The following is a 24147-nucleotide window of genomic DNA, read 5'->3' on the forward strand; positions in this document are numbered from 1 at the left end:
CTGGAAAACAGCCACTCATAGGGGTTCTATAGCTTAAAGGGCAATCTCCAATTTAAGAGTTGAGGGGAAAAGTTCTCAAGGAGGTAGCAGAATGTATAATTCTCAGAAATGGCTGGGTATTTTTTTTTTCTCAAAATTTTCCATTGATTTGAGAGAGAGAGGAAGGGAGAGAAAGAAGCATTAACTCGTTTCACTTAGTTGTTCCATTTAGTTGTGTAATCATTGATTACTTCTCATACCTTCTCTGACCAGGAATCAAATCTACAACCTCTGGCTTGCAGGGTCAATGCTTTATCTACTGAACTACCTGGCCAGGGCTGGCTGAGGTTTTTGTTGTTGTTTTTTAAACTGCTCACTGGAAAGCTTGTCCTACAGTCTGGTGTTGTGGGCTCATGGCATGCTGTAAGATGTCTTTTAGTTATTTGTGAATAATGGGAACCTGATGATATTTTCACAGGTATTACAAATCTGTCTTCTGGTCATTTAAATAACAATTCAGCTTACATGAATGTAAGCATTTTTATGATGAATGTATGGCATATTTTGTGTTTGTGTGTAGAGGTGTAGGTGTTAGAGCAGGGGTTGGGAACCTGTGGCTCGTGAGCCAGATGTGGCTCTTTTGATGGCTGCATCTGGCTCGCAGACAAATCTTTAATAAAAAAAATAACGTTAAAAATATAAAACATTCTCGCCTGGCCTGTAGTGGCGCAGTGGGATAAAGCGTCAACCTGGAAAACTGAGGTTGCCAGTTCGAAACCTTGGGCTTGCCTGGTCAAGGCACATATGGGAGTTGATGCTTCCTGCTCCTCCCCCTTCTCTCTCTCTCTCTCCCCTCTCTCTAAAAATCAATAAATAAAATATTAAAAATATATATATATAAAGCATTCTCATGTATTACAATCCATTTCCCATTTCCTACTGCTCATGCTCATGGTTGTTGGAGGCTGGAGCCAATCACAGCTGTCCTCCGGGACAACACCAATTTATTTTTTTTTTTTTGTACCTTTCTGAAGCTGGAAATGGGGAGACAGTCAGACAGACTCCCGCATGCGCCCGACTGGGATCCACCCAACATGCCCACCAGGGGGCGACACTCTGCCCACCAGGGGGCGATGCCCTGCCCCTCCGGGGCATCGCTCTGTTGCGACCAGAGCCACTCTAGCACCTGGGGCAGAGGCCAAGGAGCCATCCCCAGCGCCCGGGCCATCTTTGCTCCAGTGGAGCCTCAGCTGCGGGAGGGCAAGAGAGAGACAGAGAGGAAGGAGAGGGGGAGGGGTGGAGAAGCAGATGGGCGCTTCTCCTGTGTGCCCTGGCTGGGAATCGAACCCGGGACTTCTGCACGCCAGGCCGATGCTCTACCACTGAGCCAGCCGGCCAGGGCAACACCAAATTTTTATTGGATAATGCATAACGTACACGGGTCATTGTATGGCTCTCACGGTATTACATTTTAAAATATGTGGCGTTCATGGCTCTCTCAGCCAAAAAGGTTCCCGACCCCTATGTTAGAGGAAACCCTGTTCCCTTTTTTTACTGTAAAAATGATTCCTGGACAGATGTTACTGTATATGGGTTGTTTTTTTTAATTTTTACAGAAACAGAGAGAGAGTCAGAGAGAGTGATAGATAGGGACAGACAGACAGGAATGGAGAGAGATGAGAAGCATCAATCATCAGTTTTTCGTTGTGACAGCTTAGTTGTTCATTGATTGCTTTCTCATATGTGCCCTGACTGCAGGCCTTCAGCAGACCGAGTAACACCTTGCTTGAGCCAGCGACCTTGGGTCCAAGCTGGTGAGCTTTTTTTGCTCAAACCAGATGAGCCTGTGCTCAAGCTGGCAACCTCGGGGTCTCGAACCTGGGTCCTCCGCATCCCAGTCCAACGCTCCATCCACTGCGCCACCGCCTGGTCAGGCTACTGTATATGTTTTTAATTAGCAAGTATTAAGTAACTAACTGTTGTAACATTGTATGAATGTTAACCAAAAAGAAGTTGGAAACGGGGAGGCAGTCAGACTCCCGCATGCACCCGACCGGGATCCACCCGGCATACCCACCAGGGGGCAATGCTCTGCCCATCTGGGGCGTCACTGTGTTGCATCCAGAGCCATTCTAGCACCTGAGGCAGAGGCCATGGAGCCATCCTCAGCGCCTGGGCCAACTTTGCTCCAATGGAGCCTTGGCTGCGGTAGGGGAAGAGAGAGACAGAGAGGAAGGAAAGGGGGAGGGGTGGAGAAGCACATGGGCGCTTCTCCTGTGTGCCCTGGCTGGGAATTGAATCCGGGACTCCTGCACGCCAGGCCGACACTCTACCACTGAGCAAACCAGCCAGGGCTGAATGATTTTTCTTAAGTAAAAGATTTTTAGCCTGACCAGGCAGTGATACAGTGGATGGAGCGTCTGACTGGAACGCAGAGGACCGAGGTTTGAGACCCTGAGGTCGCCAGCTTGAGCACAGGCTCATCAGGTTTGAGCAGGGCTCACCAGCTTGAGCCCAAGGTCGCTGGCTCGAGCAAGGGGTCACTCGGTCTGCTGCAGCCCCCCAGTCGGGGCACATATGAGAAATCAACCAATGAACAACTAGGGAACCGCAACGAAGAATTGATGTTTCTCATCTCTCTCCCTTCCTGTCTGTCTGTCCCTGTCTGTCCCTCTCTTTGACTCTCTCTGTCTCTGCAAAAAAATATATATATATTTTTAAGAATTATTATCTGTAGAAGAATTTTAGGATTGTCCTGGCCGGATGGCTCAGTTGGTTAGAACATCATCCTGAAGCACAGGGTTGTGGGTTCGATCCCCATTCAGGGCACATACAGAAACTGATCAATGTTCTCATCTCTCTCTCTCTATTTCTCTCTCACTAAAATCAACTAAAAAAAAAGATTGAGAAAAAAAGAGGCTTGTTATCTTGTATTCAGTTGATAAAACTTTCAATGAACTAGTTACTTTTTGGCAGCCAAGTAAATCCGTAAGTTAATAAATCATATGTAGCCCAAACCCTGAGGCTTTAACAGTATTATTTTACAATCTGTTCATGATTCTAAAAAACAAAGCTAGATGATATGATTAGAAAGGTTTGTTTGCTCCTACTGCTTTTTACCCAATGACATTCTTGCCAAATTTGATATTGGGGAAATTAATGAAATTGGTTTTTACTCACCTACCATTAACAAAGTTGGAAGATGAGAACTGGCTTTTTAGGCGACCTACTCTAGGTGACATTATATAGAAAGAAATTTATTTTCCTCTTCCACATTAATTTGAACACACATTTAAAAAAATTAGTGTGACAGTGTGGTGAGAAACTGATCAGATTAGAAGGAAATTTTTTAATTCTGGAAATGTTTAAACATACAAAACCAGAATAATAAACCATCACCAGCACTAACATCTGTCAGCAAATGGCTAATCTTGGGAAAAGACTTTTTATTGATTTGCTTTATTTTTGTTCTCTTTCCATTACTATAGTCCCCATTGTTAAGAGTGATTTGACACCTGACACATTGGGTAATGCTGGATACTTGTAAATCTTTTTTGTTCCAGTTAGCCGTGGAGCAATATGTTCTTCTCCTAAGAGGGAAGGTGGTATAATCAGATAGGCACAGTGCCCCCAGATCTTATCATCAGGTGGTAATGCTCCTGGTTGTAGCTGACTTCAGAGAGACAGCTTGGTGTGGTCGGAAAATTACTGATCTTGAGAGAACTGGTCTCCATTCTTTCTGCTATTTTAGCTCCGTTGACTGTAGGCAAATCATTTACCTTCTCTGGACTGTAAAGTGGAGATGAGGATATGTGGGTTTTGGTATTTTGTAAGCATCAGAAATACAAATTTGCCTTACTTGTTCAGGCTTCTAGGACCTACATGATTCTGGGGCACATGGTTAAGAGTTATGACTAGCTCATATGAGGCTTATAAAAACAGACTCTGTAAGGCCAAATAAGGCCTTTGGTAATTCATGTTCTAACAGGCAGTGCCATGGAGGAAATAGAAGAACCGGAGTACCCGAGCCACATCTTATTCAATCTGCTTATTTTTCTTCCCCAAACCTTTACACCTGAACATCTATTGCAAAAGCCAGTAATCAGTCTGTGATTTTGCTAACAGGATAGATTGTGCCTAGCATGGTAACTAATGTGTCTGGTTACTGCTCCAGATTTGCTTTCTAGTTGTCATATGGTGTTTATTTTTGTGATTTTTAATGCCTAAATAGAATATGTTGAGGAAATAATGTTATGGTGGTTTTGATGAAAGAGGTATATTACATAGAATGCACTGTTTCATAATGAATGAATGCTTTGTAAATCTTTGTCAAAATGCATGTAGCATGTGCTAGACTTGAAAGGTGTAAGTTACAGCAATATAAGTTTCATTGACCTATGTTTCAAGAATCATGATTTGTTAAAGAATGTTTTCTCAATGTATTTTCTTTTGTGTGCATGGAAATAATATCAGATAGAATATTTTAACTGTAAAGTTGTAATGTAACTAAGCATAAGGTTGTAATGCTGTATTTTTTACACTAATTTTTAATACTTCATTTGTTAGCAGTCTTGCTTGAACAGTCTTTTTGAGCAGAACTAATACAATATTTTGATGTGCCACAGGTAAATTTTTCCATAACCTTATGGAGAGAAAGGACTTTGAGACATGGCTTGATAACATTTCTGTTACATTTCTTTCTCTGACGGACTTGCAGAAAAATGAAACTCTGGATCACCTGATTAGTCTGAGTGGGGCAGTCCAGCTCAGGCATCTCTCCAATAACCTGGAGACTCTCCTCAAGCGGGACTTCCTCAAACTCCTGCCCTTGGAGCTCAGTTTTTATTTGTTAAAATGGCTCGATCCTCAGACTTTACTCACATGCTGCCTCGTCTCTAAACAGTGGAATAAGGTGATAAGTGCCTGTACAGAGGTGTGGCAGACTGCGTGTAAAAATTTGGGCTGGCAGATAGATGATTCTGTTCAGGACGCTTTGCACTGGAAGAAGGTTTACTTAAAGGCTATTTTGAGAATGAAGCAGCTGGAGGACCATGAAGCCTTTGAAACCTCATCATTGATTGGACACAGTGCCAGAGTGTATGCACTTTACTACAAAGATGGACTTCTCTGTACAGGTAAGGGTCCCTGGAACTGTTCTTTTCCTTTAATCTTTCTATCAGCAATGATTTGGGGGGAAAACCAGAGGAAAAGTTGTGTCTAGGCCAAGCAAGTAGTTGGATCACCTTGGAAGAAGTACATAGCGTCTTTGTGTCCTTCCTTGTCTACACTGTATGAGAGGGGAAGTATTTCTTGCTCTGAATTCCTGTGGTGCTAAGAAGAATTACAAGTTAAGAGTTTGGGGTCTTGCCTGGCCTGTGGTGGCACAGTGGATAAATCGTAGACCTGGAATGCTGAGGTTGCCAGTTTGAAACCCTGGGTTTACCTAGTGAAGGCACATACAAGAAGTAACTACTACTAGGTGATGCTTCCTGCCCCCCCCCCCCACACACACACATGGCCTTCTTTCTCTCTCTAAAATCAGTAAGTAAAATCTTTTTTTATATAACAGTTTGGGGCCCTGGCCAGGTGACTCAGTGAATAAACTATTGACTCAGTACACCAGAGGTCATGGGTTTTGCCCCGGTCAGGGCATATACAGGGAGCAGTCAATGAGCACACAACTAGAAAGACCAACTAAGCGAAACAGTGAGTTGATGCCTCTCCTCTCTCTCTCTTCCCTTCTCTCTTTTCCCCTCTCTCTCTCCCTCCACCCCCCCCCCCCCCGGTCATTCTCACTCTCATATCAATGAAAACATTCTTTAAAAAATGTTAAAAGAGACTCTGGCTGGTTGGCTCAGCGGTAGAGCGTCGGCCTGGCGTGCGGAGGACCCGGGTTCGATTTCCGGCCAGGGCACATAGGAGAAGCGCCCATTTGCTTCTCCACCCCCCCCCCTCCTTCCTCTCTGTCTCTCTCTTCCCCTCCCGCAGCCAAGGCTCCATTGGAGCAAAGATGGCCCAGGCACTGGGGATGGCTCCTTGGCCTCTGCCCCAGGCGCTAGAGTGGCTCTGGTCGCGACAGAGCGACGCCCCGGAGGGGCAGAGCATCGCCCCCTGGTGGGCAGAGCGTCGCCCCTGGTGGGTGTGCTGGGTGGATCCTGGTTGGGCACATGCGGGAGTCTGTCTGACTGTCTCTCCCCGTTTCCAGCTTCAGAAAAATACAAAAAATACAAAAAAAAAAAATGTTAAAAGAGGCCTGACCTGTGGTGGTGCAGTGGATAAAGCATTGACCTGGAAATGCTGAGGTCACCAGTTCGCAACCCTGGGCTTGCCTGGTCAAGGCACATATGGGAGTTGATGCTTCCAGCTCCTCCCCCCTTCTTTCTCTCTGTCTCTTGCTCCTCTCTCTCTTCCTCCTCTCTAAAAAAATGAATAAATAAAATTTAAAAAAAATCTGTTAAAAAAAAAGTTAAAAGAGTTTAGACATGGGAATGAAGATAGTGGGTGTTTTAAAACTAGGCAATTAACTTTATATAACAAATACTAACATTTAGAACTATATATATCTTACAATTTTATGGGTATGTGTTTGTACATACGATTATAACCAGGGCCCATATTTTAGGCAGTGAAGCTTGATAGGCATTGTAAGTACTTCTTTGGCAGTGTTTCAAATGGCTCTCAGCAGTCTCATCAGTGATCCAATGCCTGTTCACTTCCATTGTATAGGGACACTTGAGTGTTACCTAAACTTAATTCCCATTTTTAATAGTATATTCTATTCCTTTGTGTAAATATACCATTATTTAGCCATTTCCATATTAGTACATATTTGGGTTATTTCTATTTTTATGAATATTTTTGTTTGCATTTATTTTTCTTGAATTATATATTTGGGCAGCAGCCTCAAAGTAAAATCATAAGATCCAGAAATATGGATGATTTTATAACTTCTTTTAGTGTCTTTTCCAGATAGATTAAATGGATGTCGTGCCAACAGCAAAGTCTTAAATAACCTGCTTCTCCCTCAAAGACCTACCAAGCTCAATTAAAATTTTTTTTTCCTTTTAGCAAGAGAGAGACAGAAGAGACAGGAAGGGAGAGAGATGAGAAGCATTAACTCATAGTTGCTGCACTTTAGTTGTTCACTGGGAGAGTTCCAGCCAAGCCAGTGGCTTTGGGCCTAAGCCAGCAACCTTGGGCTCTAAGCCAGAGACCTTTGGGCTCAAGTCAGCAACCATGGGGTCATGTGTATGATCCCACGCTCAAGCCAGATGAACCTGTGCTCAAGCCAGCAACCTTGCGGTCTTGAACCTGAGTCCTCAGTGTCCCAGGTCGACGCTGTATCCCAGGGGTCCCCAAACTTTTTACACAGGGGACCAGTTCACTGTCCCTCAGACCGTTGGAGGGCCGGACTATAAAAAAAACTATGAAGAAATCCCTATGCACACTGCACATATCTTATTTTAAAGGAAAAAAAAACGGGAACAAATACAATATTTAAAATAAAGAACAAGTAAATTTAAATCAACAAACTGACCAGTATTTCAGTGGGAACTATGCTCCTCTCACTGACCACCAATGAAAGAGTACCCCTTCCGGAAGTGCGGCGGGGGTTGGATCAATGGCCTCAGGGCCGCATGTGGCCCGCGGGTTGTAGTTTGGGGACCCCTGCTTAATCCACTGTGCCCCACCTGGTAAAGGTCTATCTAATTATTTTTAATAGTTAAAAGACTTGTTATCTCATGACTGTTTTAAAATTTTATTTTTATTCACTGAGGATATACATTTTCTCATGTGGTGTTACAGTCTCTAATACTAGACTTTTTGTTTTATAAAATAAACATTAAATTTCAGGCATGTCCTGGTTTTATTTGTCAGACTGAAGTTTCTCCATGCTTACATTATTTTCCTATAGGCCTAATCATTGGAACATCATCTGTTCTTCTAGACTTTTGATATACTTTTCCAGTTGAGCTGATGGCTTTGCCATGTCCTTTTTGCCTCATGAGCATTGGCAGATATTTAAAAAAAAAATTTTAAAGATGAAAATGCAGTATTAACTTTTTTTTTTTTTTTTTGTATTTTTCTGAAGTTGGAAAGGGGGAGGCAGTCAGACATACTCCCACATGTGCCTGATCGGGATCCACCCAGCATGCCCACCAGGGGGCGATGCTCTGCCCATCTGGGGTGTTGCTCTGCTGCAACCAGAGCCATTCTAGCGCCTGAGGCAGAGGCTACAGAGCCATCCTCAGTGCCCAGACCAACTTTGCTCCAATGGAGCCTTGGCTGTGGGAGGGGAACAGAGAGAGAGAGGAAGGAGAGGGGGAGGGGTGGAGAAGCAGATGGGCGCTTCTCCTGTGTGCCCTGGCCAGGAATCGAACCTGGGACTCCTGCACGCCAGGCCGACGCTCTACCACTGAGCCAACCGGCTAGGGCCACAGTATTAACTTTGAGCATGGCACTCACTCTTATATTAATACTGGCACTTGACTCATTTTCAGGATCATCTCTAGCTTTTTAAAATAAAAAATTCCCATCAATCCTTATGTTTGAAATACAATAAAAATTTCAATAACTTGAAGAAGTAAATGGGACATATTTGCTGAACTATATTTAACTACCTAAAAAATTAGTAACTGGACTCAACCCTGCATTTTTTTATTTTTTTTTTGTATTTTTCTGAAGCTGGAAACGGGAAGGCAGTCAGACAGACTCCCACATGTGCCCGACCGGGATCCACCCAGCATGCCCACCAGGGGACGATTCTCTGCCCATCTGGGGCGTTGCTCTGATGCGACCAGAGCCAGTCTAGCGCCTGAGGCAGAGGCCATGGAGCCATCCCCAGCGCCCAGGCCATCTTTGCTCCAATGGAGCCTTGGCTGCGGGAGGGGAAGAGAGAGACAGAGAGGAAGGGGGGGAGGTGGAGAAGCAAATGGGCGCTTCTCCTATGTACCCTGGTCGGGAATCGAACCTGGGTCCCCCGCACACCAGGCTGACACTCTACCGCTGAGCCAACCGGCCAGGGCCAGTTTAAAATTTTTAACATAGCATCCCTGGAACTATTACTAGTGAGGGAAGTAGGCATATCTTTTTTTATTGAGTGTCACTGTATTGTGCTTTGTAGATACTGCTGCTTCTTTTCCTTTTACAAGTTGAAGGTAAGACCCTCTACCAGCAAAAAGATTATGACTCACTGAAGGTTCAGATGATGGTTAGCATTATTTAGCAATAAAGTGTTTTTTAATTAAGGTACATACAAATTTTGTTTAGACAATGCTATTACGCACTTTATAGACTGGCTATAGTGTAAACATAATTTTTATATGCACTGGAAAACCAGCAAATTTGTGTGACTTGCTTTATTGTGGTGGTCTAGAATCGACACGCAGTATCTCTGAGGAATGTCTGTACAAGTGCTTGTGTCATCTTGTTACTTAAGAGCTTGTATTTTCCACTGTGGTTGAATTGGGAAATTCTGAATTTGGAAATAAGCTTCTAGTGGCTCTCAGATTAGCCCTTTGACCAGAAATAAAATAACATTGCCAAAAAAGGTGGATGGCTAATGCTAAAATTAGCTGGTATAGATTGAATGAGGTAATTATCCTGCTTATTTCTGAAATGGTAAGGAAGGACCCTGTTGTGCTTTGTATTGGTGGATATTTATTTATAAAATGCCTCTGTGTACAAGATTGTGTAAAGGTATACATAGATACATTGGAGCTGAGAACATACTCACTGGGATCAGTGAGGTAACCTGGTTAAGTAACAGTCTCCATGTGGACTATGGCTAATCAGAGAATACCTGCCCTTCGAGAGACAGTAGCTGCTGCACCACTGTGCTGAATTACTGCCATGTGTGCTTTAGGCGCAGAGTTGTCCTGATTTTTAAGAGAAGCCCTACATCTAGATTTTTGTGAAATATCCTGATTTTTAAAAGTATGTAGTGGTTTTAAAGTATTCATATTTGAAAAATATATGGTTGGGTCATAGTCAACCTGCAAGCTGCTATTGTGACATTTGGCTTATAGTCAAATAAGAAAAACTAGCTATAAAAAAAGTATGATGGAATGATATAGTTGAATATATAAGAAAAAAAATTCACATGGTTGTTCAGGAATGATTTCTTCCATTTGAGAAAATTGAGCAGTGTGTTTACGTTGAGTCTTAAGGAATCATTAGACTTTAAAGAGATGAGAGGTTCAAAGTAGAGGATTTTCAATAGGAAGAAAAGCATTAGCAAAGATATGACAGGGCTGAGCACGGAACATGTAGGAAGAAAGTAAAGAAAATCATTTTAGCTGGACTCTCAGGATGTAAGTAGGGACTCTAAGAGATTCTTGATTTATGATGAAGAAATAGGCTTGGGCTTTATTGTGAAAGCCTTGCATGCTGGGAACGTGAGTGTAGTTAATTTTCTGTAAGTAGTAAGAAAAACTATGAAAGATTTCCGAGCAGAAAAAGGCCCAGGATCAGCGCTTTCTGCTTCAAATAGACCCATGTTTCCTACTTCTGCAGACCCAGGTCCTCTTTTTATAACATATTTTACAATAGTCTCTTATTTTGTTTTTGCATTTTTCTGAAGCTGGAAACAGGGAGAGACAGTCAGACAGACTCCCGCATGCGCCCGACCGGGATCCACCCGGCACGCCCACCAGGGGCGACGCTCTGTCCACCAGGGGGCGATGCTCTGCCCATCCTGGGCGTCGCCATGTTGCGACCCTCCTGGGTGTCGCCATGTTGCAACCAGAGCCACTCTAGCGCCTGGGGCAGAGGCCACAGAGCCATCCCCAGCGCCCGGGCCATCTTTGCTCCAATGGAGCCTCCGCTGCGGGAGGGGAAGAGAGAGACAGAGAGGAAGGCGCGGCGGAAGGGTGGAGAAGCAAATGGGCGCTTCTCCTATGTGCCCTGGCCGGGAATCGAACCCGGGTCCTCCGCACGCTAGGCCGACGCTCTACCACTGAGCCAACCGGCCAGGGCTAGTCTCTTATTTTGAAGTAAAATTCCTAGAAATAATTTATCTACATATACATAATTTAAAAAATCAATATAATGTCTAAACTGTTTCAGAAGAGAAATAACAAGACTGTAATTTAAAATAATAATACATTACACATGTAGTACCCAAGCACATTTTTGCTAGGAAACAGTAATGTAATCAGATGTTTGCACCTGTATACTGTATATTGACTGTGAACGTGACTGCTATAAATGCAGAATGTTGTATTTGTATCATAGATAACATCAGTGTTGTGATTTCTCAAATGATGAAAACTTTTAGCGAAGTTCCTAGTAAAGCAAAGTATATTTTTTCTCAATTTACTTAGTAGTTACACTGTTAGAAAATTTAGAATAAACTGCAAATATGCTTTATAAAACAGGTTCTAGGCTCTCAGATTACTAAGAATAAGCTTTTCACTTATGGATATCTGTCCAAACCTTTAAGAATGCCATGCAAACTACAAGATAATTTTTTGTGCATTGTCCCAATTATTGCAGTATTGTCTAGCATTCCTGGTTTCTGCCTAGATGCCAGTAATAGCCCTTAGCCCTCTAAATCATTATCACAATTGAAGCCACCTTTAAAATTTTTTTTGAATGTTCTCTTAGGAGATGATACTATTTCTGTTGTGACTTTCTGTCATAGAGAAAACTAGAGGTTTCAAATTAAAGTATTGCCTGCTGTAATTTAGATGAGGGTAATATGCCTAGAGTTAGGACAGTAAGGGCAGAGAGATTTTGAAAAGGAGCAGTTGAATGGAAGAGCAGCCATTGAAATAGAATTGACAGGTTCTGTCAATGAATTGTGTATGTGGCAAGGAAAAGGGAGATTTCAAAAATAGCTGAGGTTTCTAGCTTTCTCTATACCTGGGAAGATAGCAGTACTAGCAACAAGAATAAAAACTGAAGGAGTAGCCTGACCAGGTGGTGGCGCAGTGGATAGAGCATCGGACTGGGATGCGGAAGGACCCAGGTTCGAGACCCCGAGGTCGCCAGCTTGAGCGCGGGCTCATCTGGCTTGAGCAAAGAGCTCACCAGCTTGGACCCAAGGTCGCTGGCTCCAGCAGGGGGTTACTCGGTCCGCTGAAGGCCCGCGGTCAAGGCACATGTGAGAAAGCAATCAATGAACAACTAAGAAGTCGCAACGCGCAACGAGAAACTGATGATTGATGCTTCTCATCTCTCTCCGTTCCTGTCTGTCTGTCCCTGTCTATCTCTGCCTCTGAAAAAAAAAAAAAAACTGAAGGAGTAAACTTGAGAGGGTAGATGGAGTTCCATTTGGGATGACCTTGATTCAGTTGGATGTGTAAGTGAGGCTTCCCACTAGGATCTGCAGGGGCAGGATCAGAGCTTTGGGGAGCGCTCAGAGCTACAGAGAAAGATTTAGGGGTAGTCACATTATAGCTTTGGCTCTAACTGTGAAATTTTAAAAGACAATGGAGAGATGAAGAAGAAGAAAGCTTAGGGTGGATCCTAGAAGAGTGTGCTTAGAGAAGGGAGGGGTAATGAAACAGAAGTGTGATGAAGAGTTTCAAGGGGAATGAAAATTGCCTTAGAGAGAGTGCTAGTACATGTTTGTTCAGTTGGTTACTCTTTTTTTTTTTATTTTTATTTTTTTATTTATTTATTCATTTTAGAGAGGAGAGGGAGAGACAGAGAGAGAGAGAGGAGAGACAGAGAGAGAGAAGGGGGAGGAGCTGGAAGCATCAACTCCCATATGTGCCTTGACCAGGTAAGCCCAGGGTTTTGAACCGGCGACCTCAGCATTTCCAGGTCGACGCTTTATCCACTGCGCCACCACAGGTCAGGCTGTTTGTTCAGTTGGTCTCGAGTCAGATGCCTCAGAGAGGCAGCTGAGAACTGAGATCTGATTCTACAAGTTAAATATTTAAACTTAGCTTGATACACTAGTTTACTCCATTTGTGTTCAGCTCATTTTTCTGCTTACTTTTGTTACATAACCATCCCTGTAATTTTTTTATGTGAGAGTATTATTTTCTGTTTTCTGACTTGAGAGGGCTTTTTATTTTCTTCCCTCTAATGAAAAATAGTCTGCGTTTACTTAGTCCCCTTTTGTTTGTAGGCTGCATCTTTGCATCTTTGATGACCTCTTTGAAAACATGTTGGGCTACTCAGTGTATTGTAGCACATGGGAATTTGTAGGGAAGGTTGACAAAGCCAAAAAAGAGCAGAGAATAATGGCTCTTAAAGGCTTAGCAGTTAAGAGTAGACTTGTGCCTGACCTGTGGTGGCACAGTGGATAAAGCGTTGACCTGGAACGCTGAGGTCGCTGGTTCAAAACCCTCCACTTGTCTGGTCAAGGCACATCTCCTCCCCCCTTTCTCTCTCTCTCTCTCTCTTTCTCTCTCTCTCCTCTCTAAAATGAATAAATAAAAAATTAAAACAACAACAACAACAAGACATCTGACCAAAAAAAAGATTAGACTTGTACCACTGGAACTCAACCTGATTGTTTTCCAGTGTTTCTAGGGTATAAAACTGAATGGCCTCGTGTTTTCCTGTATGAACTAGATTAAAGTCTCTTTTAAAATCAACTTGTGGTATGGAGGCCGCTGTAGGAAGGAGAGCAGGTCTGGGAAGAAAGCCAGCAGGAGAGAGTCTAGAAAACCTTTGTGGAAGAGAGTTGTAAGCAGAGCTTGACAGGGGCAAGAGATGTTATTTTCTGTTTGTTTTAGGGGGTTGTCTCTGCTGCTTATGTTTATGTATTATCACTTTGGCACTGTAGTTTTGCAGTGCTATTATAAAACTTTCATTTTTTTTCTTTTAAATAAACTCCATTTCCTAAACTGTGCTGATAGTTACAGAGCGTGGCATATACATATTGCAAAAATGAAAAGAAATACAGCTTTTAAGAAGATTGACCACTTAGATTAGATCCTGAGTTGGGTTAGAATTGGGGTACTTTGGCTGGCGGAATACACTCTGTGAGCCTTACTTGTAATCTGCTAGATGAGGGCATCACAGTGGCCAGGTCTGAACGATAACTGAGAAAGGTGGAGTTGGCTGCATTGCATTCCTTAGGATTGTTTCTGGGAAGGAGATTTAAAGGAGGGAAACGTGAGGTAGTTAAGAACACAGATGAATTATCTGCATACCTTAATTCTAATGCAAGCAAGGAAGGACCTGTCTGAGAAATTATGTTTCTTAGCATATTCTTTTAGGAAACTCTTGTTCATTTGCTGTATGGAGTTTATGGATTGATTCCATGATTCTCACCATCCTGGTTGTGCTATGTACTATATAACCTTGTTCTCCATTTTCACACAAAGTTAATATCATACTTTAATTTTTCAATAAAATCCATTTCTTGCACTATGCTGATGATTAGATAAAAGCAGGTGGGGTTTTTTTGCTAGCAAAATTGCATTTGTGTATTCTTTTGTTTTCTAAGCAATATTTTTAAATTTTAAATATTTATTTATTTTTTACAGAGACAGAGAGTGAGTCAGAGAGAGGGATAGACAGGGACAGACAGGAACGGAGAGAGATGAGAAGCATCAATCATCAGTTTTTCATTGCACGTTGCAACACCTTAATTGTTCATTGATTGCTTTCTCATATGTGCCTTGACCGCGGGCCTTCAGCAGACCGAGTAACCCCTTGCTGGAGCCAGCGACCTTGGGTTCAAGCTGGTGGGCTTTTCCTCAAACCAGATGAGCCCGCACTCAAGCTGGCGACCTCGGGGTCTCGAACGCGGGTCCTCTGCATCCCAGTCCTACGCTCTATTCACTGCGCCACCGCCTGGTCAGGCCTAAGCAATATTTTTAAAGCTTGCACCTATATAGACAGTGTGACTCTCATTAACTGAAGCAAGCACAAACAGACTTGAAATAATTAACACTTGAAAAGTAGTAGAAGGTACCAAGTAGGCACCTAACTTGTGCCCATTGCTTTGTTGTTGTTTTTTTAAAGGGTACTTTTTTTTATTTTTTTTAGAAAGGAGAGAGAGAGAGAGAAGGGGGGAGGAGCAGGAAGCATCAACTCCCATATGTGCCTTGACCAGGCAAGCCCAGGGTTTCGAACTGGCGACCTCAGCATTTCCAGGTCGATGCTTTATCCACTGCGCCACCACAGGTCAGGCCCCCATTGCTTTGTTTTTGCTTGCTCTTTAGTCTCTCCACGGCATTATCAGAGTGTAGCAATTAAAATGGATTAACCAACTTGCTTGAGTTTATATAGTTAATAAAAGGATGAGCAGGGATTGGCATTCACCTCTCTGAGTGGAAGCCCACATTTTTCCCACTCTATTTTGCTTGAGTTTTTACTATGCTTGATTATCTGGAGCTTGGGTTTCTCAATTTTTTGACATTCTACCAGCTTCTTGTTAGTTACCTAATCCAGGAAAAATGAAAAAAGGTAGACTTTAAAATTTATCAATCTTGTTACTTACTACAGCTGTTGTATAAAGTTTTGCTGAAGAGAAAATTGAAACAAATGCCACCTGACCAGGTGGTAGCGCAGTGGATAGAGCGTTGGACTGGGATGCTGAGGACCCAGGTTCAAGACCCCGAGGTCGCCAGCTTGAGTGCAGCTCATCTGATTTGAGCAAAAGCTAACCAGCTTGGACCAACGGTCGCTAGCTCAAGCAAGGGGTTACTCGGTCTGCTGAAGGCCCGCGGTCAAAGCACATATGAGAAAGCAATCAATGAACAACTAAGGTGTTGCAATGCGCAACAAAAAACTAATGATTGATGCTTCTCATCTCTCCGTTCCTGTCTGTCTCTGTCTATCCCTCTCTCTGACTCTGTCTCTGTAAAAAAAAAAGAAAAAGAAACAAATGCCAAAAATTAGAAGTGTGATTAATAACTTTTAATTATTAAAATTCTCTTTCTGGTATAGAGAATCATGACTTAAAAGCAGGAAAAAGATGTAAAACTTATGTATATAAAGTCTACATTTTCAGAAAGAAGACCCTTTGTTTTTACTATGCTCTCATAAAGTGTGACTGACACTATGTTATTAGCTACAAATATTGCTAAATATATTAAATGTTTTAATCTCATTACAATTATTTTTAAAGAGGTCTTTTTTTAAATGAGCTACTGTTGTTTATGATTAATTTCTGAAAATTTTATGGAAAATTATTTTCTGAAAAAAATTATGAGAGTTTTAATTTGGGGTCTGTTTAGAATATGTGAGTCAGATGTTGTGGGTAGAATTGTGCACCCCAAAATATATGTTCAATTTATAACTAAAATAATAAAATAAAAAATAAAATCAACTTGTGGTAATATATACATATATTTATATATTACATAAAATTTATCATTTTAACCATTTTAAAATACACAGTTCAGTGCATTAAGTATATTTACATTGTGCAAATGTCGCCACCATCCATCTCCAGAGCTTTTTGCATTTTCCCAGACCAGAACTGCTCATAAAACACTGACTCCCTATTCCCTCCTCCCCACAGCACCTGGCACCCACTCTCTTACTGTCTCTGAATTTGGTTTCAGGTACCTTATAGAATCATACAGTATTTGTCCTTTGATGACTGACTTATTTCACTTAGCATAATATCTTCAAGATTCTTCCCTGTTGTAGCATATATCAGAATTTTCTTCCTTTTTAAAGTTGAATAAAGTTCTGATGTAAGTACCTACCACATTTGTTTATGCTCTCCTACTGTCTAGCCTTCCTATCTCACTTTTGCCCCTTCAAACCATTTTCTGTGATGCAGCCATAATGACTTTTCAGAAATGCAGGTAAGGTCAGTTAGACATCCTCCTGGTCAGTTCTCCAGCCAGACTGCCACTGTGCTGTCATGCTGAACTGCTTTTTTAGTCAGTATTCGTATTTTAAACAGTGCAGTTTGTCAGGCATTGTAAATAATTCCTAGGCAGCTTTCGGAATGTTTCCAAGTAGTTCTTTATGAATTGACCCTAGTGACTCTTCACATGTATGTATATAATATAGAGAGGTACTTAATAGGTACTTTAACAGATAAATACCACGGACCACGGACTGACAACCTACAAACTGCCAGAGCCAAATCCAGCAGATTAGAGTACCGTATTTCCCCCTGTATAAGACGCGCCTTAATTTTGGGACCTGAACTTTGAAAAAGAAATAATACATCAAGTTATTGAACTCAAGTTTTATTCATCGCCTGACCAGGCCGTGGCACAGTGGATGGAGCGTCGGACTTGGATGCGGAGGACCCAGGTTCGAGACCCCGAGGTCGCCAGCTTGAACGTGGGCTCATCTGGTTTGAGCAAAGCTCACCAGCTTAGACCCAAGGTCGCTGGTTCGAGCAAGGGGTTACTCGGTCTGCTGTAGCCCCACGGTCAAGGCACGTATGGGAGAGCAATCAATGAACAACTAAGGTGTCACAACGAAATACTAATGATTGATTCTTCTCGTCTCTCTCTGTTCCTGTCTGTCTGTCCCTATCTATCCCTCTCTCTAACTCTGTCTCTGTAAAAAAAAAAAAAAAAGAAAAAAAAAGATGTTTTATTCATCATAAAATTTATACAGCTCCTTATCACTATCAAAACTCCCACCCATTAGCTTGTCTTCATCTGTGTCTGATGACGAATCACTGTCTTCAACAATGAGTACAAAAACAAGTGTGAAAAAGCAGGAAATGCAAGTAAAAAAACTATAACCACTGTTTAAGATGCACCCAGTTTTTAGACCCTAAATTTTTCGGAGCAAAGTGCGTCTTATATAAATGCACGAGGAAACATGGTAATTCCAAAAGAGACTGTATGGCTCAAAAAGCCTAAAATGTCTACTCACTGGTCTTTTACTGAAAAAGTTTAGCTGGCTTTTGAATATACTATTTCTTTGGTGAGAAAAGTTAACTTAGTCATAGTTTAGATTTCATCATTTAAACCTTGGAAGTTTTTGCCTGACCAGGTGGTGCAGCGGATAGAGCAGGGGTCCCCAAACTACGGCCCGCGGGCCACATGCGGCCCCCTGAGGCCATTTATCCGGCCCCCGCCACACTTCTGGAAGGGCACCTCTTTCATTGGTGGTCAGTGAGAGGAGCATAGTTCCCATTGAAATACTGGTCAGTTTGTTGATTTAAATTTACTTGTTCTTTATTTTAAATATTGTATTTGTTCCCTTTTTTTTACTTTAAAATAAGATATGTGCAGTGTGCATAGGAATTTGTTCATAGTTTTTTTTTATAGTCCGGCCCTCCAACGGTCTGAGGGACAGTGAACTGGCCCCCTGTGTAGAAAGTTTGGGGACCCCTGGGATAGAGCATCAGCCTGGGAGGCTGAGGACCAAGATTTGAAAACTCAAGGTCGCCTGCTTGAGTGCAGGCTCATCTGGCTTGAGCGCGGGCTCACCAGCTTGAGCATGGGGTCGCAGCCTTGAGTGTGTGATCATAGACATGATCCTAAGGTCGCTGGCTTGAACAAGAGGTCACTAGCTCGGCTGGAGCTCCCCAGTCAAGGCACATATGAGAAAGCAATCAATGAACTAGGGTGCCACAACCAGGAGTTGATACTTCTTATCCCTCTTCCTTCCTATCTGTCTATCTTAAAGTAAATAAAGAAAACTTGCAAGTTTTTTAAGTCATGAAATCCCTTCAAACAATCCTGTGCCAAAGCCCCACTTAAATGAGAGTACAGTTGAGCCAGTCCTGCCATCCCCTTAGGTGTGTTTGTGGAACACCTAGATGTCGAGGAGCACAACTGTAAACTCCATGGAGCTTCATCTAAGGTGTTTTGTCCTTTTCTCCCCTTTGTGTTTGCCAGGGGTTTTTGTACTGCCCACCTCTAACTGTACTGAATTATTATTGTTTGTTTAGCCTGTTGTCTTCCCGAGTAGACCAAGAACCATGAGATCAGAAGCCAGCCCTGCATGATGTAGGAGTTCTCTCAGTACAGGTTGAATGAATGAATGAATGAATGAATGAGGCAATAAATCAGGACCACGGTCAGAATCTAAAATGGTTTTCTTTTCCTGCCTTAGCTCCATAGGAATACAGTCACAAAATGCCCAAGTTTAAAGATTGTCTAGACCTGTACTGTCCTATAGAGTGACCACTGGCCGCTTACGGCTTTTGAGTACTTGAGGTATGGCTAGTCCAAACTGAAATGTGAAATACTCATTATTAGATTTCAAAGACTTAGCATATAATATATTTCATTAATCATTTTTATATTGATTACATGTTGAAATAATTTGACATTGTTAAACTGTATTAAATTTTTATTTTTTACTTGTCTAAGTAAATAATAGAAAATTTTTAATTACTAATATGGCTTGCATTACATTTCTATTGAACAGTAGTGTTTTAGAACATTGATTCTCAAAATATTGCTTATGAATTAGTCACTTGGCAAACTTTTAAGATTATTGGACCCCACCTCAGATATTCTAATTTAGAATTTCTGAAGGTAGGCCCTACTCATATGCTTTGATAAAGTTCCCCAGATAATTCTAATGTCTTATATACCCATTGAGAACCACCAACAAAGTTCAACCCCTTATTTTATAGAGAGGAAACGAGTCCGTAAATGGTAAAGTGACAAGTCTAGTCTCCATTTCAGTATGTTCTCATAGGGTTTGCCCAGGTTAAAATTCGTGCTCTACCTCTTTCGTAGGGTTAGCTGTTTTTCCATTGTGTGAAACAGGGGCTGTTAACCAACTTTTAAAGGTAGAATTATGGCTGGCTCTATTTAGTCACTTCAGCCTTTTGAAAACTGGTCATTTGGTGCTTTCCTAGAATACTGTGTCCTTGTTGTGGTGATATTTGTGTCCTCAAACTGTCCTTCAATTCTTATTATTACTTTTCTAAAGATAAATTGTGAGATATGAATTAATCATTAGGATTTTAAATGTAATTAAAGTCCTAAATTGTCACCATGATCAGTATGATATTTTCATCAGAGGCAGAAATGAAACCTACTTTTTTCTGGACTGTTAAAAGGCTTTATAAGCTCATTGTTGAGTTGTTGTGAATGTCTGGAATCGTTTATCCTTGGTTATCTTAGAGGTTCCTTTACACATCTCAGAATGGCCCAAGAAATTAGCAGGTAACCTTTTCAGAAGTGAACTTTGATCTGAGGCTTCTCTTGAACTTGCCTTAGAATAGAACGTGTTCCAACAACAGCTTTGCTCTTCAGCATTCATATTTGTTCAGGGTGGTTGAGTAATGGACAAACGTGAGTGTACACACGCAGTCTTAGGTAAGACCCATCACTTCAAGCTCAGATTAGAGCTCATGGTAGTGATTTATGACATTTTATAAGTGGAAGCACCAAGCATGCTTTGGGAAAAGGACTAAACCAGGAAGCTGACATTCAGCCCCCGTGCTGTAACGCCGATGTAACGCCGATGGCTGACTGAGCAGGTCATGTTGCCCTCTCCTGCTTTGATTTTCTCTGCTGTAAAGTGGGAGTGCTAGAGGAGGTGTCCACTGAGGTTTTTCTTTGAGAATACAGTGGTTTGGGGGTTGATTTTCCTTCAGCAATTGTTTTGTTGCTAATCTCTCTATTTTTCTCTTAAAGGGTCAGATGACTTGTCTGCAAAACTATGGGATGTGAGCACAGGGCAGTGCGTTTATGGCATCCAGACCCATACTTGTGCAGCGGTGAAGTTTGATGAGCAGAAGCTTGTGACAGGCTCCTTTGACAACACTGTGGCCTGCTGGGAATGGAGTTCCGGAGCCAGGACCCAGCACTTTCGGGGACACACAGGGGCGGGTGGGTTGCCCTTTTCCAAGGGTTTCTACAGTTACTTTAACCTCATTTCTTAAAGCCAGGAGCCAAATGTGTTCCCCCTTCTGTGTGTGTGTGTGTGTGTGTGTGTGTGTGTGTGTGTGTGTGTTTATTTACTTGACACCCTCTTTCTTCAGTCATAACAGTTCATTCCTATATTGAAGTTATTCTTATTTGGTATCTTCCCCCTAAGTTTGCCTTTCCCTTGGCCCATTTCAGAACTTGTCTCTATTTACCTTTATGCTGGGAGGGGGCAGTTCTTCTCTTCTGTTTCATTTATATTCTGTTGAACAGTCAGTCCCCCTGCTTTTATCAGATATCTTACCTCAAAATTGAGTAAGTCCTACAATTACTATTTTTAGTCTACTTCATTTGTAAAAATAGAGCTCAAATCTTTTGGATTGATAGTCATTCCCAGTTTGTGTAATCTACAAATATTACATTGAATTGGAGCTTGGTTGACAATTAATAACAAGCCAAGGCCTGGAAATACAGTGAAGGAGGCCCTGGCCGGTTGGCTCAGTGGTGGAGCGTCGGCCTGGCGTGCAGGAGTCCCGGGTTCGATTCCTGGCCAGGGCACACAGGAGAAGCGCCCATCTGCTTTTCCACCCCCCCCCTCCTTCCTCTCTGTCTCTCTCTTCCCCTCCCGCAGCCGAGGCTCCATTGAAGCAAAAAGATGACCCGGGCGCTGGGGATGGCTCCTTGGCCTCTGCCTCAGGTGCTAGAATGGCTCTGGTCGCGACAGAGCAACGCCCCGGATGGGCAGAGCATCGCCCCCTGGTGGGCGTGCCGGGTGGATCCCGGTCGGGTGCATGCGGGAGTCTGTCTGACTGCTTCCCCGTTTCCAGCTTCAGAAAAAAAAAAAGAAAGAAAGAAATACGGTGAAGGAAACAGGTCTGTGACTATATGCTAATAATTGTACAGCAGCCTTCGTTTGCAGAAGCTGGTCATTGGACGGTTGGAGATCTGAGGCTCAGGCTGGAGATCTGAGCGTCTCCCTCTGTTCACTACCCTTGGGAATCTTGTGCAGAAGTCATGTTGCACTGTTTTCCAGTCTCGTTTGCAGCAGCTGCCTTCTTCCTTTTCCCCATATGCACCCTGCATTCACCCCGAAAGTCAGACCATGCTCTTCAGCATCGCAGTTGATGAGTGGCCTTTCTGAACTCCCTAACAGGTTGAGTTCTTCTGCTATAGGTTTCCCAGTAAGTTGTATTTTTGTCACAACCCTCACCATACAAGTAAATATCATCATCTTGCTTCCCCACCAGGTGTAAAGGTCCAAAAAGACAGGGGTCCTGCCTGTCTTCACATGTAGGTCCCACGTTTCTTGCACCATAGCAGTACTCAGCAATTCTTTGAAGTTAACCTAGGTGTTTTATTGCTAAAAGCAATTTTTTTCCTGTTTTGTCATCCTATACATTTTTCCTCAGTTTGCTATCTGCTGCCACTCATCTATTGTAGAAATTAGTATTTGAAGATACATGATTTACCATGAACCTTACATATTAAACTGAGTGTACTATTCCACAGTGTCAAGGTATACATTGACTACCAGGTGATTTTATACCTGATCAGCTTTGACAGCTGTGCTGTAAAATATTTCCTCCTTGCTGTTAACCTGGACATTGCTGTGGCTTTTTCTAACTCCATGCTTTGGCTGTACCCTCTACCTGCAATATTCTCTTTCTTTTCTTGATAAACTCCTACTCATCCTTCAGGGGCCCATTTCCAATATCACCTCTTTTCTGAAGTCCTCCCTGATACCCCTGGGCAGAGCTAGTCATTCTCTAGCAAGAGGTAAACATTTTTTTTTCTCCACTGCTCACTTAGAGTTTCTTACAGAAAAGACCAGTATCTTCATCTTTGAATACCTAGTGTTCCTTTAGAGTCTGGCAGACATTGAAACAAACATTTCTGAGTGCTTGCTATATACTCAGGCACTGGTTTAGGTGCCAGAGGTGTGGCTGTGAGAAATGTAGACAGTTTTGAGAGAATAGCTTAGTCTGAACTTTGAGATTGTCATGTGTGTTTTGTTTTCTCACTACACTGGCTTTTTCTTTAAACTAATTTAAAAAAATTTTTTTTAATTGATATTAGAGAAGAAGGGTTGGGAGAGAGAGAAACATTGATTTGTTGTTCTACTTATTCAGCATTCATTGGTTGATTCTTGTATGTGCCTTGACCGGGAATTGAACTCACGATCTTGGTGTATCATGATGGTGCTCTAACCAGCTGAGTTATCTAATTAGGGCCGACATTGGCTTTTCTTAAATATGGATATTGCTTTGCAGCTTATATTCTTGATACTTTGTCCTACTACAATAAGTAGTGCAGATATAAGTAGGGCAGCCTGTGTTCTTTTCCCCCTATGTAAGCTAGGTAAGTTTTTTGTAGTATTAGGCAGGCAGTCGAAAAAAAATGCCATTGTCTCCAGCACTGGTTTCGCTTCTCACTTTGAAGCTAACACAGGCGTAAGAGATTGTATTAGTCCTGGGACATTTCTACCCTTAGGATAATAAACAATTACCAGAATTTTGCAGTGGATATATTTTTTTATTATAAAATTGGTAGTGGAATAGTACCATTCTTATTGTAGCTGTGGATGAGAAATATATAAAATTGGGCAGGTAGGGAGAATCATTACTATTGACCTCTTATAAAAGACTCAGACAGGCATGTTTTAACTTTGTATCTGTTATGTATCTTAGTGTTTAGTGTGGACTACATTGATGAGCTGGACATCTTGGTGAGTGGCTCTGCGGACTTCACTGTGAAAGTATGGGCTCTGTCGGCTGGGACGTGCCTGAACACACTCACCGGGCACACGGAATGGGTTACCAAGGTAGGAGGACTTCTGTAAGAAATCTCCTTAATGTCAGGCGTGTGGTGGTGGGGTGGAGGATGGTACATGCTGCCTTGCAAGTGGTAGATGAGCCATAAGATGGAATAGATGTGGCCACAAAGCATGGTGATATACAGCAATGACCAGCACTTGAAGACACGCTGTAAATATGAATGACTTATGGACTTGGACAGACGTTCATAATACAGTATATGGGTTCGGGGAGGGAATAAAACAGGTCTCATACGAAAAACTACATAGTGTATGATACCAGTTTCTGAATGTGTTTATACACCAAAAAGTTGAAGATGGTTATCTCTTGTGGAATTATGGGTGCTTCTTTTTCTTAGGGTTAGCATGTTTTCTAAAATTTTTACTGATTGAATGAGTAACATCGTTGTTCCACTCATTGATGCATTCATTGGTTGTCCCTGTGTGTGCCCTGACTGGGGATCAAATCTCTAGTCTTGACTATTGGGACGATGCTCTAACCAACTGAGCTATTGGGCTAGGGCCGCATATTGCTTTTTGAATCAGAAATGCAGCTCTCATTTTGAAGAAGAAAATTGCAAGAAGTAGGACAAATAAACATGTATAGGATCTTTAAAAGAATATTGTGATGTG

General features: G+C 42.2%; 1 protein-coding gene across 2 annotated transcripts in view; it reads left to right on the forward strand.

Annotated features, from left to right (window-relative positions):
• FBXW2 (F-box and WD repeat domain containing 2) overlaps positions 1 to 24147 on the forward strand; it is a 42026-nt gene that overhangs the window by 3352 nt on the left and 14527 nt on the right. For both annotated transcript variants that reach the window (XM_066256373.1, XM_066256372.1), the window contains 3 exons: positions 4605 to 5114; positions 20472 to 20666; positions 23390 to 23523. In XM_066256373.1, the coding sequence (XP_066112470.1) occupies positions 4625 to 5114; positions 20472 to 20666; positions 23390 to 23523 (819 nt within the window). In that variant the 5' untranslated portion in view covers positions 4605 to 4624. The remainder of the gene's footprint in view (positions 1 to 4604; positions 5115 to 20471; positions 20667 to 23389; positions 23524 to 24147) is intronic.

Source organism: Saccopteryx bilineata, chromosome 2 (assembly GCF_036850765.1).
Source record: "Saccopteryx bilineata isolate mSacBil1 chromosome 2, mSacBil1_pri_phased_curated, whole genome shotgun sequence".
In the NCBI taxonomy this organism is placed as follows: domain Eukaryota; kingdom Metazoa; phylum Chordata; class Mammalia; order Chiroptera; family Emballonuridae; genus Saccopteryx; species Saccopteryx bilineata.